The 14,716-nt window shown below is 37.8% G+C and overlaps 1 protein-coding gene across 2 annotated transcripts in view; it reads right to left on the minus strand.

The window, feature by feature from the left end:
* Positions 1-14,716, minus strand: part of LOC126257794 (RNA helicase aquarius) — a 368,203-nt gene that overhangs the window by 108,533 nt on the left and 244,954 nt on the right. For both annotated transcript variants that reach the window (XM_049955590.1, XM_049955591.1), the window contains one exon: positions 13,426-13,557. In XM_049955590.1, coding sequence (XP_049811547.1) covers positions 13,426-13,557 — 132 coding nt within the window. The remainder of the gene's footprint in view (positions 1-13,425; positions 13,558-14,716) is intronic.

Here is a 14,716-nt window from a genome sequence, read left to right on the forward strand (position 1 = left end):
CTAATAATATCACATCACAGCCAATACAGATTAAGCGTGGAATATACCAAGGAGACTCATTAAGTCCTTTCTGGTTCTGCCTTGCTCTGAACCCACTATCCAACATGCTAAATAATACAAATTATGGATACAATATTACTGGAACATACCCACACAAAATCACACATTTGCTATACATGGATGATCTAAAACTACTGGCAGCAACCAATCAACAACTCAACCAATTATTAAAGATAACAGAAGTATTCAGCAATGATATAAATATGGCTTTTGGAACAGACAAATGTAAGAAAAATAGCATAGTCAAGGGAAAACACACTAAACAAGAAGATTACATATTGGTTAACCACAGCGACTGCATAGAAGCGATGGAAAAAACAGATATCTATAAATATCTAGGATACAGACAAAAAATAGGAATAGATAATACAAATATTAAAGAAGAACTAAAAGAAAAATATAGACAAAGACTAACAAAAATACTGAAAACAGAATTGACAGCAAGAAACAAGACAAAAGCTATAAATACTTATGCCATACCAGTATTGACCTACTCATTTGGAGTAGTGAAATGGAGTAACACAGACCTAGAAGCACTCAATACACTTACACGATCACAATGCCACAAATATAGAATACATCACATACATTCAGCAACAGAAAGATTCACATTAAGCAGAAAGGAAGGAGGAAGGGGATTTATCGACATAAAAAACCTACACTATGGACAGGTAGACAATTTAAGAAAATTCTTTCTAGAACGAGCAGAAACTAGCAAAATACACAAGGCAATCACTCATATAAATACATCGGCTACACCACTGCAACTTCATAACCACTTCTACAACCCTTTAGATCACATAACATCAACAAATACGAAGAAAGTAAATTGGAAAAAGAAAACACTACATGGCAAGCACCCGTATCATCTAACACAGCCACACATCGATCAAGACGCATCCAACACATGGCTAAGAAAAGGCAATATATACAGTGAGACAGAAGGATTCATGATTGCAATACAGGATCAAACAATAAACACCAGGTATTACAGCAAGCATATTATTAAAGATCCCAATACCACAACAGATAAATGCAGACTTTGTAAACAACAAATAGAAACAGTAGATCACATCACAAGCGGATGTACAATACTAGCAAATACAGAATACCCCAGAAGACATGACAATGTCGCAAAAATAATACATCAACAGCTTGCCTTACAACATAAACTTATAAAACAACACGTTCCTACATACAAGTATGCACCACAAAATGTACTGGAGAATGATGAATACAAATTATACTGGAACAGAACCATTATAACAGATAAAACAACTTCACATAACAAACCTGACATCATACTCACCAATAAAAAGAAGAAATTAACACAATTAATCGAAATATCCATACCCAATACAACAAATATACAAAAGAAAACAGGAGAAAAAATTGAAAAATACATCCAACTGGCTGAGGAAGTCAAAGACATGTGGCATCAGGATAAAGTTGACATCATACCAATTATACTATCAACTACAGGAGTCATACCACACAATATCCACCAATACATCAATGCAATACAGCTACATCCAAACATATATATACAATTACAGAAATCCGTAATTATTGATACATGTTCAATTACCCGAAAGTTCCTAAATGCAATATAACATGTACCGTACAGCAAAAAGGAAGTGACGCTTGATAAAGGTCCGCGTCACTCCATTCTTAACCAGACTTCTAAAAAGTCTGAGAAAGTAATCAAATAATAATAATAATAATAATTTCCTGGATTTCCCATTTAAAAATATCCTTTCTCATGAGTGAAAATATACATTTTCTTTGGTGTAAATAAACTTTTCTCCCCATGAAAATACATTTTTTTCTGTGTTAAGTGACAATATACTTTTCCTTCTTTTGAAGGATAATTATATGTTTCATGAACGTTATTGTATAATATGTAATCTATGAAAGAACTAAAATAAATATGAAAAACTAACCTAGATATGTATGTTACCCTTAATCAAACACAAGTGCGCCAGCAAAATTTTAAATAATGTCGCAAAAGGCTGGTCTTTTGGGCCCAAAATTTTTCTGACTGACTGGTACTCAGTGTTAAAATGACAGTCTAACACACTGTGATTTAAGAAATTCATCACACATTCTCACAGCTAACATAAATCACCTTTCATACAAGAAAATTTACTCTGAAAGTGACAGCCTCAAAGCAACATTCACAGTACTTTTCCGCGACCTGTTGTGATGTCACACTCATTGAAATGAGGCCCAGCATCAAAAGCAGTTCCTTGTCACAAAGTATTGCATAGTCTACAAGACATTTTGGTGTCGGCAGATGCTTGTGTGCACTGTGTTTTTGTTGTTGTAAATTGTGCATTTTTTTTGCAATTAAAGTTTTATTTTGGTGTTATTCTTTAATTTATATTTCATTGCTGTAGTATTATACTGCGGTAGCACACTAAAGTAAATTTCTTTATTAGAGTGTCAGTTCCTGCCAGTCAAAATTACAAAGATTTAACTGAAAACTAAAACAATGAAAAATTCCTGGAATTCTAAAAATTCCTGAGTTTTTCCCGCTTGGAAAAATTTCTGTGGTTTCCCCACATTACATTTTCCAGTTGTTCTGAGGCGTATACAGTATTGTATATGGATTAAATTTTAATAAATATGTGGTGGAGCATGCTGGAATTTTTGCAAAAGACAAATGGCAAAAGGCTCAGGTCACTTACTGAGACTGTCAGCTCTGTCTGACTTAAGTTGAGTTCTGTGGTGACATATGACCCTGCCGATAAGCTTACATGATGAAGTGCTGAGGCAGAGTCACAACGCTGCCTTGCTGGGCACAGGGGTTGTTGAACAACTGAATGGTGTGTTGCAGAAAGCAATTGGTGTGAATAGTGCAAACAGAACATGTAACAATAAGTAAAAGTAACTGCATATCCTATGCAAAACAGGCTGAGCTTAGTCACAAAAAAACTGTGTGCAGAGGTTGACAGAACTGGTGGGTAATTGATATGTAATGATTATAACTGGACACTTTTCATGTTATTTATCCACGAGTGCTGTGCTGAATCAGCAGGAAGAGACTATAGTTCCAGCAATGGTTATCCACTGGATTTTCAGCCAGAGACACTATATACCAAGGTAGCTGATAGGGTACCAATTTTATTCCCAAACTAATGAAATACCTGCATTAACTTTTACAGATTGGGAAGTTATGGACAAGCGCACTGCATCTGCAAGAGAATGGGAGGACAGAATGAGTGCATCAAACCATAGGGAAAATGTTAAGTTATTGCGCGAGCAGTCACAAGTGACTGGGACACACTACTACTGTATGTGTTGGCTGCCTATAACCCAGAAGCGCATCATGGCACAGGATTATTGCTGTATGCGGCTATTTATGGATGGAAGATACCTTCCCTTTCAAAATTTTGTAAATAAATCCCTGCAGAAGATGTCTCAGCTGTAAATAGTTTTGCTAAGAGACTGAGAGGCATATGGCACCGGGTTAAAGAAGCAAATACAAAGGCCCTAGAGAGTGTACCATGTATGGCAATGGGCAATGTTGATCAACTCCTATGTTCTGAAGGGGAAGACAAATAAATTCATTATCAAATGACCGAAATGCCCTTTCTGGTCAATGTAACTCTGCAACTTGAGACTTGTGCTACTGCGGTGCAGCTGGGATAAATCCACCTATTTAAGTCTGCTCTGGAACACCTGCCTCAATTGCTGACAGCTTCCTTGAAAGGGAGAGGATAGTGAGAGATAAGAAAGATGAGATTTTGTGGAATGAACAAATTACTCTTATGGTTACCCCAGCTAAACCATATGTGATAGGGTCAAGAAGTGGCCCATTACAGTATGTACAGTGATGGCAATAAGAGCTTAGCATGTTTAATTTGGTCTGGTAGGGAACATTGATGTTATGAAGTGCAACTTGTTGATTTGTGAAGTGTATAACTACTACAATAATAGTGGTTTGTGCAGGTGTAGTTTTCTATCCAGTGCAGACTTGAAACATAAACTAGATAATGTATTTTTCATGATGGTCTGAATGTTATGTCATCCATTCCTATCCAGCAGTGTGAGGGATCTGAAGTTCATGCAATTGAAGATGCGTACTACTAGTTGTGACTGACAGGAAGCCCCACATATTATTCTCTGCTGCAGCTGATACAGCTGATACATGTAGTCCCAGCATCGTGCAAACTATACCTGTTACCTGGATGAACCTGTGTATGAATGTCCTTGGGAGGTGATTACACATGGAAAGAATACTTCCAAAGGGTAGGCTCACAGAGGTCCTTCTCAGTGGTATACGTGGTGATTGTCATCTGCACATACTATGAACAGGGATTGTTAAGTAACATGCAACAGATAGGGCTACAAGGACAAGGTCTCATAATAAATGGCACTCGTGACATACGTGATCCATCTTTTCGGCTACCAACCACCATTACCAGAAGCAAATCCTTAAACACCACATATTCACTACACTTATGTACACGACATTTCCTATGAAAACCTCCCATGCAGAAACCTGACCTACCTGGACGTTACTTTGAACTCAACCCTTCTCAACTCCTTGGACCAAATCCTAACCACTCAGAACAGTCAAATTTCGATGGAGAATTATTTGGGGATATAAGGCAATATCACAGCAAAATCAGCACAGTCTGATCATGTGAGGAACTCTCACATCAGTCATACTCGGTAATTTTGCCAATAACAACTGTCTATTGTTATCTCAATCACAGAGTTGCACAGATCCTGCCCCCATCAACCTTTCACCTACAGACCTACACCAATAGTACTAACACCTGTGAGGAAGCTGCTCAACTACTGAAGAGCTGGAAAAGAACGCCCAGAAATAGTATGAGGCAAAGACTAGCAGAATATGTACTGCATATACAGTAAAAAATTAGGTAGTTTCAGGTACAACCACAGAAAGAATTTGGAGGGCCAAATTCTTCAAAGAGGGGAAGGATGTAATGGCAGGAGCCAAAGGTAAGGTCTGATGAGAACCACTCACTGAAATGCATTGGTGCAGCTGTATACAACACCGTCTGCCTACGTGCCACAGTTCACCTGCCTGCTTGGTGACCTGTGAGTTACTGTAACTGTGGGCACATTGACACACAATACATGTGACATTTTCAGTGGCAATTCCACAACAAACCCACTTTGGCAAATATAAATACTGGCCGCCTAGTTCACACCTCAGATGTATACACTCCTGACACCCGCCACAGATGGGGGCAGGCTAATAGCACTTCTTGCAGTCAGCTTGGCCATACCACTCTGCTGCATGTCAGCCATCAAGTCAGGAATGCTAGTGTCACAAGCTTGGCTCAGCATAGCTGTTACTGTCAACTTTACGAACATCCGTGGGTTCGGCACATACCACCCAGCACCCAACAGATGTGAACGTAAGACACTAATATGCACTGTTAGAAAGCTGTAACATTATGTGATTGCCTTATCATTTTAAATCATTCACTAATCGAGCAGTCGCTCGGCAACAGCTACAGTTAGCAAATAATGTTGCGAGAATGTAAAAGGTGAACGACCTGTGACGTAACTTGTTTATTGTCGAAGCGCCGTCAGAGATACTGTGAGTTATTGACTTTGAAAACCGCGGCGCGAAAAACGGACAGAAGAAGAACATTTTTACACATTTTGTTTAGAGGTACGAGATATTCTCGATGAACAGTTACTCATTCTTCTGTTGTCTCCTGTAACTTGTGTCGGACGCGCATGTCTTGCCGCCGTATTATCATTGTCAAAATTAATATTGTTCTAGTGTAAAGTAAATGTGTAATACTAAAAGTGCCTAGCAGTAGATTTATTGTGCGACGTGTATGTGAAAACGTCAAAGGAATTGTTTTCATTAAGAGAAGTGCCAGTCAAAACGGCATCCATGTTAATTTCTTCATTGCAGTGTAAGTTCGTCTATTAATTGCCATAAATTCAGAGTTAAATGGAACTGGTGTATGGACTATTCATTTACTATAGAATCTATGTCTCACTTCTTCATGAAATTATTTAATTTTCTTTATATTTCTGCCAAATAGAGAGTTCACAGTCACGAATTCTTTCGTCGAGTTCGGACGGAAGTCGCATGCGGCGAAATATTTTCTCCGCACCATATTCTACTGGTAAATGCATGATAAACTACGGTCCCTTAGGAAATTTATGTTGAGCTATCCAAAAATAATTATATTTTGAATAGGCATTTACTCTCCTCTGCAATGCAACTTCCGACTGATCAGACGATCCAACAAGAAACAGCCGCACACGGTCGGCGTTCGCAAATATGTTTCCACCGCACAGTACAAAAGTAAACATTTTGTTATAATTAGCGGCTACGAACTGGGACATTTATAACTGTATGTTTATGTATACACATTACGTTAACATATCGTTATAATTGGCGCCCGAACAGGGACCCGAATTAAAAAAAAAAATAAAAAAAAAACTTAAAGAAATAAAAATTTATGTAAGATAGGCATTGTGGAAATATTCATAAATAATTGTAGCTAATCTTGTGCTTTTTATTTGTTACATGACATCAAACGCCATCCAATAAAATTTCCATTGAGCGAAAGAAACGAGATATTCAGAGAAAATTACGGAAGAGAGATTTTTTTTTTGGAACAGAATTTGTGCGAACATCTAGTTGCAACGCCCAAGGCAGTCATCAGTAACGTAAGTTAAAATTTCGTTAGCCGTAGCCAAGCTTCCTTAAATTTCAGCCGACATTAATCAATTTGTGACGATCTTTATTAGTTGCAGTAAAATTTGCTTTGAATTCAGTAGATTGCATTTAGTAGATTAGTAATTTCTTCAAGTACTGTTTAAATTCCATTGTAAAATGATTTGAAAGACGAAAATAGACAAATGTTAGCCTCACTTGAAGATGATTTGAAATACGAAAATAGACAAATGTTAGCCTCACTTGAAGATAAACTTTCTACAGTAAGCGAAGAAATAAAAACTGTTAGAGAAAACGTAGCCAAAGAAGTAGCAAAGCAAGTTAAGGATGCTGTTTCTCAAATGCGAAGTGGAATAATTATCGAACTGAATGACACTTTAGCTACCATGCAAAGCGAGACAGCTGACATCCGAAACGCAACCAAGAATCTTGATTCCACCGTAACCACGGTTAATCACAGATTAGACAGAGTAACTACGCAGGTAGAAAAATTAACTGACGGAATGTCAAATTTGACTCTGGAAACGGAAACGAAAGTAAAGGAGAGGCTAGATAGTCATGAGAGAGAATTTAGAGAAAAGTATGAGAACTGGATTGCTGGAAAGGACAAATTTGTCGAAGATAAAATTAACAAAGACCTAGTAGAGACTGTGAAAGCAACCACTCTTGGTATCTTGTCAGCTCCTGGAAGCTCCGGAGATACCGTTATGTCTGAACTCGGTAGCATTAGGCGTACCCTTCAGCAAGAATTACCAAATTGGAAGCAAGAGGTAACGGAACAGCTAAATAACCTGAAGGCACAAGTGAGTAGTAGTTCCCGAATACAGAGACCGAATTATCCTAACTCTTTAGCCTCAGAGGAAGAAGATGAATTATTTCGGCAATTCCGAATACCTGTTGTATCTAATGAACACACTTCACCACCACATATTCCAGTTAGTCAACGAAACCAAGAATCTGACTCATTAGTAAAAATGATGAAGGAAGAAAGCATGATAAAGCATCGAGTTTTTCAAACCTTTAACCCGGAAAAACGAAATATCCACCCAATTGTCTTTCTTCGTGGATTCTCCGGCATTTTTCCAAATTCGTGGACTGATAGACAGCGTATCCAATTTGTTACCGGATATATAGGTGGCGAATCGGCAATATGGGGAACAGAAATGGTTGATAAGTGTCGAACATATGAGGAGTTTGAGCACTGTTTCCTCAGCAAATTTTGGAGCGAAGGTGTTCAGAAGCGCCTTCGTAAAGAAGTCTATAATGCAGAACAATTTGACCCCAGGAATAGTAGCCTGAGAATGTACTTCGAAAAATATCTTGGCAAAATTAGGTATTGGGATAACCCTATCAATAGTAAAGATGTAATTATGATTCTCAAGTCTAAATTACCCATTTCGATTCGTGAAAAGCTGATAGCCATACCAGATGATGATCCAGATACCTTTCTGTCGATATTAGATTCCCTAGACCTGATCTATGAGGACATGAGAGCTAACAAACCGCGGAATACTCCGCACAATTCTTGGCCACAACATTACGACAGTAACGGCTATGAAAAGCCAGGGAACGATTCAAAAAATAGTAACGATTGGCAAAACGGAAATAAAGGCAATGGGTATCCGCACAAAAGGAATATACATAATCAACACAACCGATTCAATCCCGTGTATAACACGACTGGTAACCAGTACGGCAATCAATCATACAAGCAGAAGTTTGGAAACGGTTTCAGTCAAAAAGGTTGGCAACAGCAGAGCGGATCGCAATGGAATGCACCGTACTCGCGCAGCCAACACTCAGATTACGGGCAGCAACAAACAGCTGATAACGCCCACTCATACCAATACAACTCCGCGCCTAGTAAAAATCAAGCGCAGGGAATGTACAGAAACACACAGTTTAACGGCAAACCACAGTGTGAAGGTGGATTTCACAGTAACAATTCCGGAAATCATAATAGTAATAAAAATCATCAGACCCCGCGAAGGCATTACAATCCCCCTGTATTTTTCGCAAACGCGGAAGGCAGTAACACGTATTGGACACCAGAACAGACGCAGCAACATTTTGACACGAGGTTTGTGCATAACAGTAATTTTGTTCCTCAGTGTTCTCACAATGTCAGATTGGTCGAACTTTCTAATGATGAAGGCCAATCAAAACCACACAAGCAGGAAAACTAAGTTCAGCATCTGAAAACTCCCTAAGTGATGCTCTGAGACAGAATGTGAGCTACCACTTCGACGGAGAGACTAACTATGACGTACTTGTACTGAGATAAGGTGTTAAATTCTAAAGTAGGCGAAAAGGTCTTGCTAAAAACACACTTTAAACCATCGTTGCTCTTACACAAAAATCGAAAATGGTAAAGTCTTTTTGAGGGACCTTACGAGATCCTTCGTATACCGCATACAGGTTGTTATCTGATTTCTGATCCAGCAAATGGAAAAATAAAAGGGTTATACCATCACTCTGATCTTAAAAAATATCATGCTACAGAATAAGTCAAAAGGAAAGCTTTATAATGGCAAGAGAAGGTTAGCCGCTAGTGACTAAGTGACAACTGATCTGACTTCGTTAAAAAAAAATGCTTAGAATAAATTACACGACAGTGAGTCTATCTTGCTATACAGCAGAGAATTTAAAATATGTTATCTTGAGCCATAATTTAAGTACAGACAAGCTGATAAATAATAAAAAAAAAACAAATTCTTGTTTAACAAAGAAAGTGATCAACTCCAAGAACTCTAGTTTTAAGATTTAGTTTTAAGGAGATAATATTTAAGAGAGAAAAATGAAATATAGAGCGAAGGATGTGCCTAACAAGCCGGCTTCTGCGATATGAAATGCTAAAGAAGTGAAAATAAAACATAGTATGTAAGAATTTTTTTTTAAGTTCAAGGAGCAATGATCCAGAAACGAAATTTATTTCCGTCAAGGACAAGGGTCGCTTGACAATTATTGGTTCCTGATCCCACTAAAAAGGAAAACAAGTAACTAATTTCTAAGTCAGCTATGTCCAAATTAAGTTCCAATGTACATAGAAATCTGGAACAGGTTCATCTCTGCATTAAAATAACGTAATGTTTACGAAGCATGTGAGTTACTTGTAAGTACCACCATCACCACGAAAGCGCTATCCTTCGGCTAGATAAACAAAGTAGCATTAATTGTAATTGCAATACGCAGGACAGATACATTCAAAGCCATAAGTGAAATAAATACCAAGTATAAGAGCGTAAGTGGCAAGGACAAAGCAATTATGACTTAAGGTCATATATAGAGGCCAATGCAGTGTAGCGCAAGCAGGCGTCAAGGCGAGAATAAAATGACGATGAAACCGCCGGCAAAACAAAGTAGCTAGTTTGTAATTGGAGCGCGTACGCAGACGTACGGCGCAAAGGAAAATTAATCTCTAAGTCATAAGTAACAAGGAGTTATTTGCTAGATTTCTTCTTCTATGTACTATTATATCTATGTCTTTCTTCTGAATTTGTGTAAATATCCTAACCCGCCTAAACCCGTCCCGTAGACTTGACGTCACAGATTGAGAAATGCGGTTGACGTGGAAGGCTGGTTTGGCATACGATTTTCAAAAGGAAACGCATGAACGAAATCGGGAAAAGCTAGTTTTGAAATGTCTTTATTTTTCCTTTTAAAGTCAATCCGAGACGCAAACCGAGATCGCGATAAGGAATTTGAATATTTTCTTGAATGGTGTTCTGTTCTCATGTGAGAGGGCGATCAAATGTGACTGATTGATCCTCACATCTAGTAAAAAGAGAATTTTTGTTGAAATGACAGTGATAACTTTAATGAATCTAATAAATAGAAAGAACGGTTGAAATGAATTAAAATAATAATAATTGCTAACAGATCGGAGAAACTAATGTATTGTGACTGTGAACTAAAAGCATAATTAGTCTTAGAGAAAGATGATGAACAATGTAAAGCGAAATGTTAAAGATAGTTACCAACAAAGTAACAGAAATTGAAATGGACATGATAATTGAAGCTCTCAATTAGCAAGCTTCAAAGTGAGACAAACTATTTGATTATAAACTGTAAAAAAAATTGTGTACATAGTAGTGTATAAGTGAAGGTTTAAAATGGTGTGGAAGTCTGCCACAGACACGATGAAGATAAAAAGTGTTAAACGTGCAGATAGGCCGACGGACAATGATAGTCCGGTTGTATAACCGAAGGCGGTGATGTGATTAAGTGCAGTGCGTCGGAAACCAAGTGTGTTAGCTGCTTTGCAACGTGCGAGCGCTAGCCTACCTTAAAATCTTCAAAATCGGCTGGAAAATGTGGAGACAGGCATGGTTTCAATGGAGTCTCTGTCCCTGGTAATCTTCGTCCCTCCACACCAGCTCAGCAAACCACAAAAAACCACAACACCATCGACGCAACGTGTTCACTGAACCGTGCGCGGAAAAGCTGAAGTACCGCGTGGAGGCTGGTGAGCGCCTCGACTTGCGATTCAGCTCTAATAATCAGCCTGTGTCAACGTCCATCGACGCAACAAACGCGTTAAATTTAAAGTGATGTACTTGCACAGCACTCCCGCTACAGTTCGACGAAACGGACTTTCCATGAAAGCCGCTCCCAAAATAAAAGTCTCTTATATGAGTTCACAACATATCACATACTATGCTAATGTTATATCCCGTGGATGAAATGCGAACAGCCAAACCACACGCGAATTGTGACAAAGTCAAATTCCTATGAATCCCAAGTCCTAAAATAGATTTAAGCTTAGTTCTTAGACTAATGGGTATTTATATTTTTTGTTACATGTAACGTGTGTACGTAACGTGCGAGTGAGACTCGCCCGCCAGAGCTGATGAAAAGTTTTCTACTCGGAGACCGCAAAGTAGCGATCCAACTTCTCAAGGCATAAGCTTCACCTGGAGAAGAATCAAATTCTAACTTTCCTGTCAATACACAAACAATGAAAGCGTAAAAATTATAATAACTAGTGAGCAATGGAAAATGGACACGTGTGAGAAATTCCATGTGTGAGAATTATATGTGTATAAAAAGATGAATCCTATGTGTTTTCTTTCAGGAGCAAAGAGCCTATGAGCTCTGGACAATAACTTGAGGCCACAAAGATGGTCGTTATGAACTCTGTAAAAAAAAAGACTGTAATGAGTATAATTGTAAACTTCGTAGATTTACTGTCTTAGATTTTAAATTTTTTTGTGTATCTTTACCTTAAGAACTGACTTCGTCTATGAATGAGAGATCGCCATATTTGTGTAATCCTAGTAATCAAATGACAGGAATACTGTGTTTGATCAATGTAAATCTGTAAAGTACTCAATCCCATAATGTTAACGGCGACATGTGAATCTTGGTAATCTCCTTGATTTCCAAGATTCCCATGGAAGGCAATGTAACATTATGTGATTGCCTTATCATTTTAAATCATTCACTAATCGAGCAGTCGCTCGGCAACAGCTACAGTTAGCAAATAATGTTGCGAGAATGTAAAAGGTGAACGACCTGTGACGTAACTTGTTTATTGTCGAAGCGCCGTCAGAGATACTGTGAGTTATTGACTTTGAAAACCGCGGCGCGAAAAACGGACAGAAGAAGAACATTTTTACACATTTTGTTTAGAGGTACGAGATATTCTCGATGAACAGTTACTCATTCTTCTGTTGTCTCCTGTAACTTGTGTCGGACGCGCATGTCTTGCCGCCGTATTATCATTGTCAAAATTAATATTGTTCTAGTGTAAAGTAAATGTGTAATACTAAAAGTGCCTAGCAGTAGATTTATTGTGCGACGTGTATGTGAAAACGTCAAAGGAATTGTTTTCATTAAGAGAAGTGCCAGTCAAAACGGCATCCATGTTAATTTCTTCATTGCAGTGTAAGTTCGTCTATTAATTGCCATAAATTCAGAGTTAAATGGAACTGGTGTATGGACTATTCATTTACTATAGAATCTATGTCTCACTTCTTCATGAAATTATTTAATTTTCTTTATATTTCTGCCAAATAGAGAGTTCACAGTCACGAATTCTTTCGTCGAGTTCGGACGGAAGTCGCATGCGGCGAAATATTTTCTCCGCACCATATTCTACTGGTAAATGCATGATAAACTACGGTCCCTTAGGAAATTTATGTTGAGCTATCCAAAAATAATTATATTTTGAATAGGCATTTACTCTCCTCTGCAATGCAACTTCCGACTGATCAGACGATCCAACAAGAAACAGCCGCACACGGTCGGCGTTCGCAAATATGTTTCCACCGCACAGTACAAAAGTAAACATTTTGTTATAATTAGCGGCTACGAACTGGGACATTTATAACTGTATGTTTATGTATACACATTACGTTAACATATCGTTATAAAGCTACACATATAATCACCAGACAACATCCACACCCTCTAGATATATATATGGCACCAGCAATTAAACTGCTATTAACAATTAATAGCACAGAATGTAACTTACCTTTTATTACATTCATAAAATATGTTCACAGTTCATGAAGTAGCACGTATGCTACAATTGTAATAGTATGTTTCACTAAAAATTTCAACAAAATGTCAAGTTCAAATGAATAAAAATGATTCTATACCACTTCATGTTTTTACAACAGTTAATCATATGCTGCACAAAAAGTATATTTACAAAACAACAATAAGTAGATCATCACCTGAAAGGAGGCACCAGCTTGCGCGGATCATCTGTCTTGACACGAATTTCATAATCTGGAAAGCTTGCACGCAAATGGTCCATATCCAGAAATGTATCATTGAAATCCATTGTATCTATTTCATTTGGCATCCTGTAATGATAGAAAAGTACTTTAATTCTTACAGTAGTTTACTTGAATCATTTATGTTCTTGGAATAGTATACTCATTTATGTAAGATGACTACAACTGTTTGTATTTTGATGTTCTCTTCATTAGTACTCACTTTCAAATTAGCCCACAGCCAGTGAAAATACGGTTATAGTTACACATTACTGCACAGCAAAAATTAGCTCATATATTACAACAAGAATTTAAATTCATTAGTTATAAAAGCAGAGGTGGGAAAAAAGAAACTAAATGCAGAGAAACTTTTGCCAAGTTAGATAAAATCTCTTAGCAGATCAAAATATGCATGTAAAAGTACATGGCACATTTTAAAATTTTTCTTGGGCCACCCTTCAGTTTAGTTCCACTCCATGTAAAAACAGCTGTGTCAAATTTGTGCTCAGCAGGGTAAAGGAAAAGGGTGTCCCCAGGCCTTCAAACTTGATATAATGATAAAAAGAAAAGTTTGCAAAATATTTCTCCTGTATGACAAATTAATTCATTACCCAATGCATGCCCAGGCCCGCCCCCCTTCGCCTTACAGGCTCCTTAAACGAAAGTGTTCTCATGTCACAAATGCACTGACTGGCTGACATAAGCAGTCAGTGACCTAAAGACAAGTAGAGAGAGGGAATAGTGAGCCAAGCTGTTCCCTTGTACGACACAGCCCGGGCCACTCTAATAGACTTTCAATTTCGAGAGAATGTAGCAGCCACAGCAAACACAATGTTTTTATCATCAGTTTGTTTACAGAAGAAAAATCTATTTACAGAGGCAGTACTCCTACGAAATAACTGTAATCAAATTGCCGTTTGTCCAACAAAATTTCAATGTTTTCTTGTACAATTTGTGGTTGTGTAAATTAACTGTGCATCAAAGGGCCACACTATCTGTGCAGGGAGAAATTACTTATTGGGAAAAAGCACAAATTCTGATGCAAGAGCTGGGTAACCATGTACCAGAATTAGAAGTTTCATACCAACAATGAGGCAACTACCAAAAAATACTGCATCCTCAGTGGATGGTGATAAGCAAAAGGAAACTGATTTTATTCAAAAATGTGATGAAATTTTTGACAGAGCATATGCTAGTAAGTTAAATATCAATAGCACTGAAGCAAGTAAACAGTTTTAGATCAACCAAA

The sequence above is a fragment of the Schistocerca nitens genome, chromosome 1 (assembly GCF_023898315.1).
Source record: "Schistocerca nitens isolate TAMUIC-IGC-003100 chromosome 1, iqSchNite1.1, whole genome shotgun sequence".
Taxonomy (NCBI): Eukaryota; Metazoa; Arthropoda; class Insecta; order Orthoptera; family Acrididae; genus Schistocerca; species Schistocerca nitens.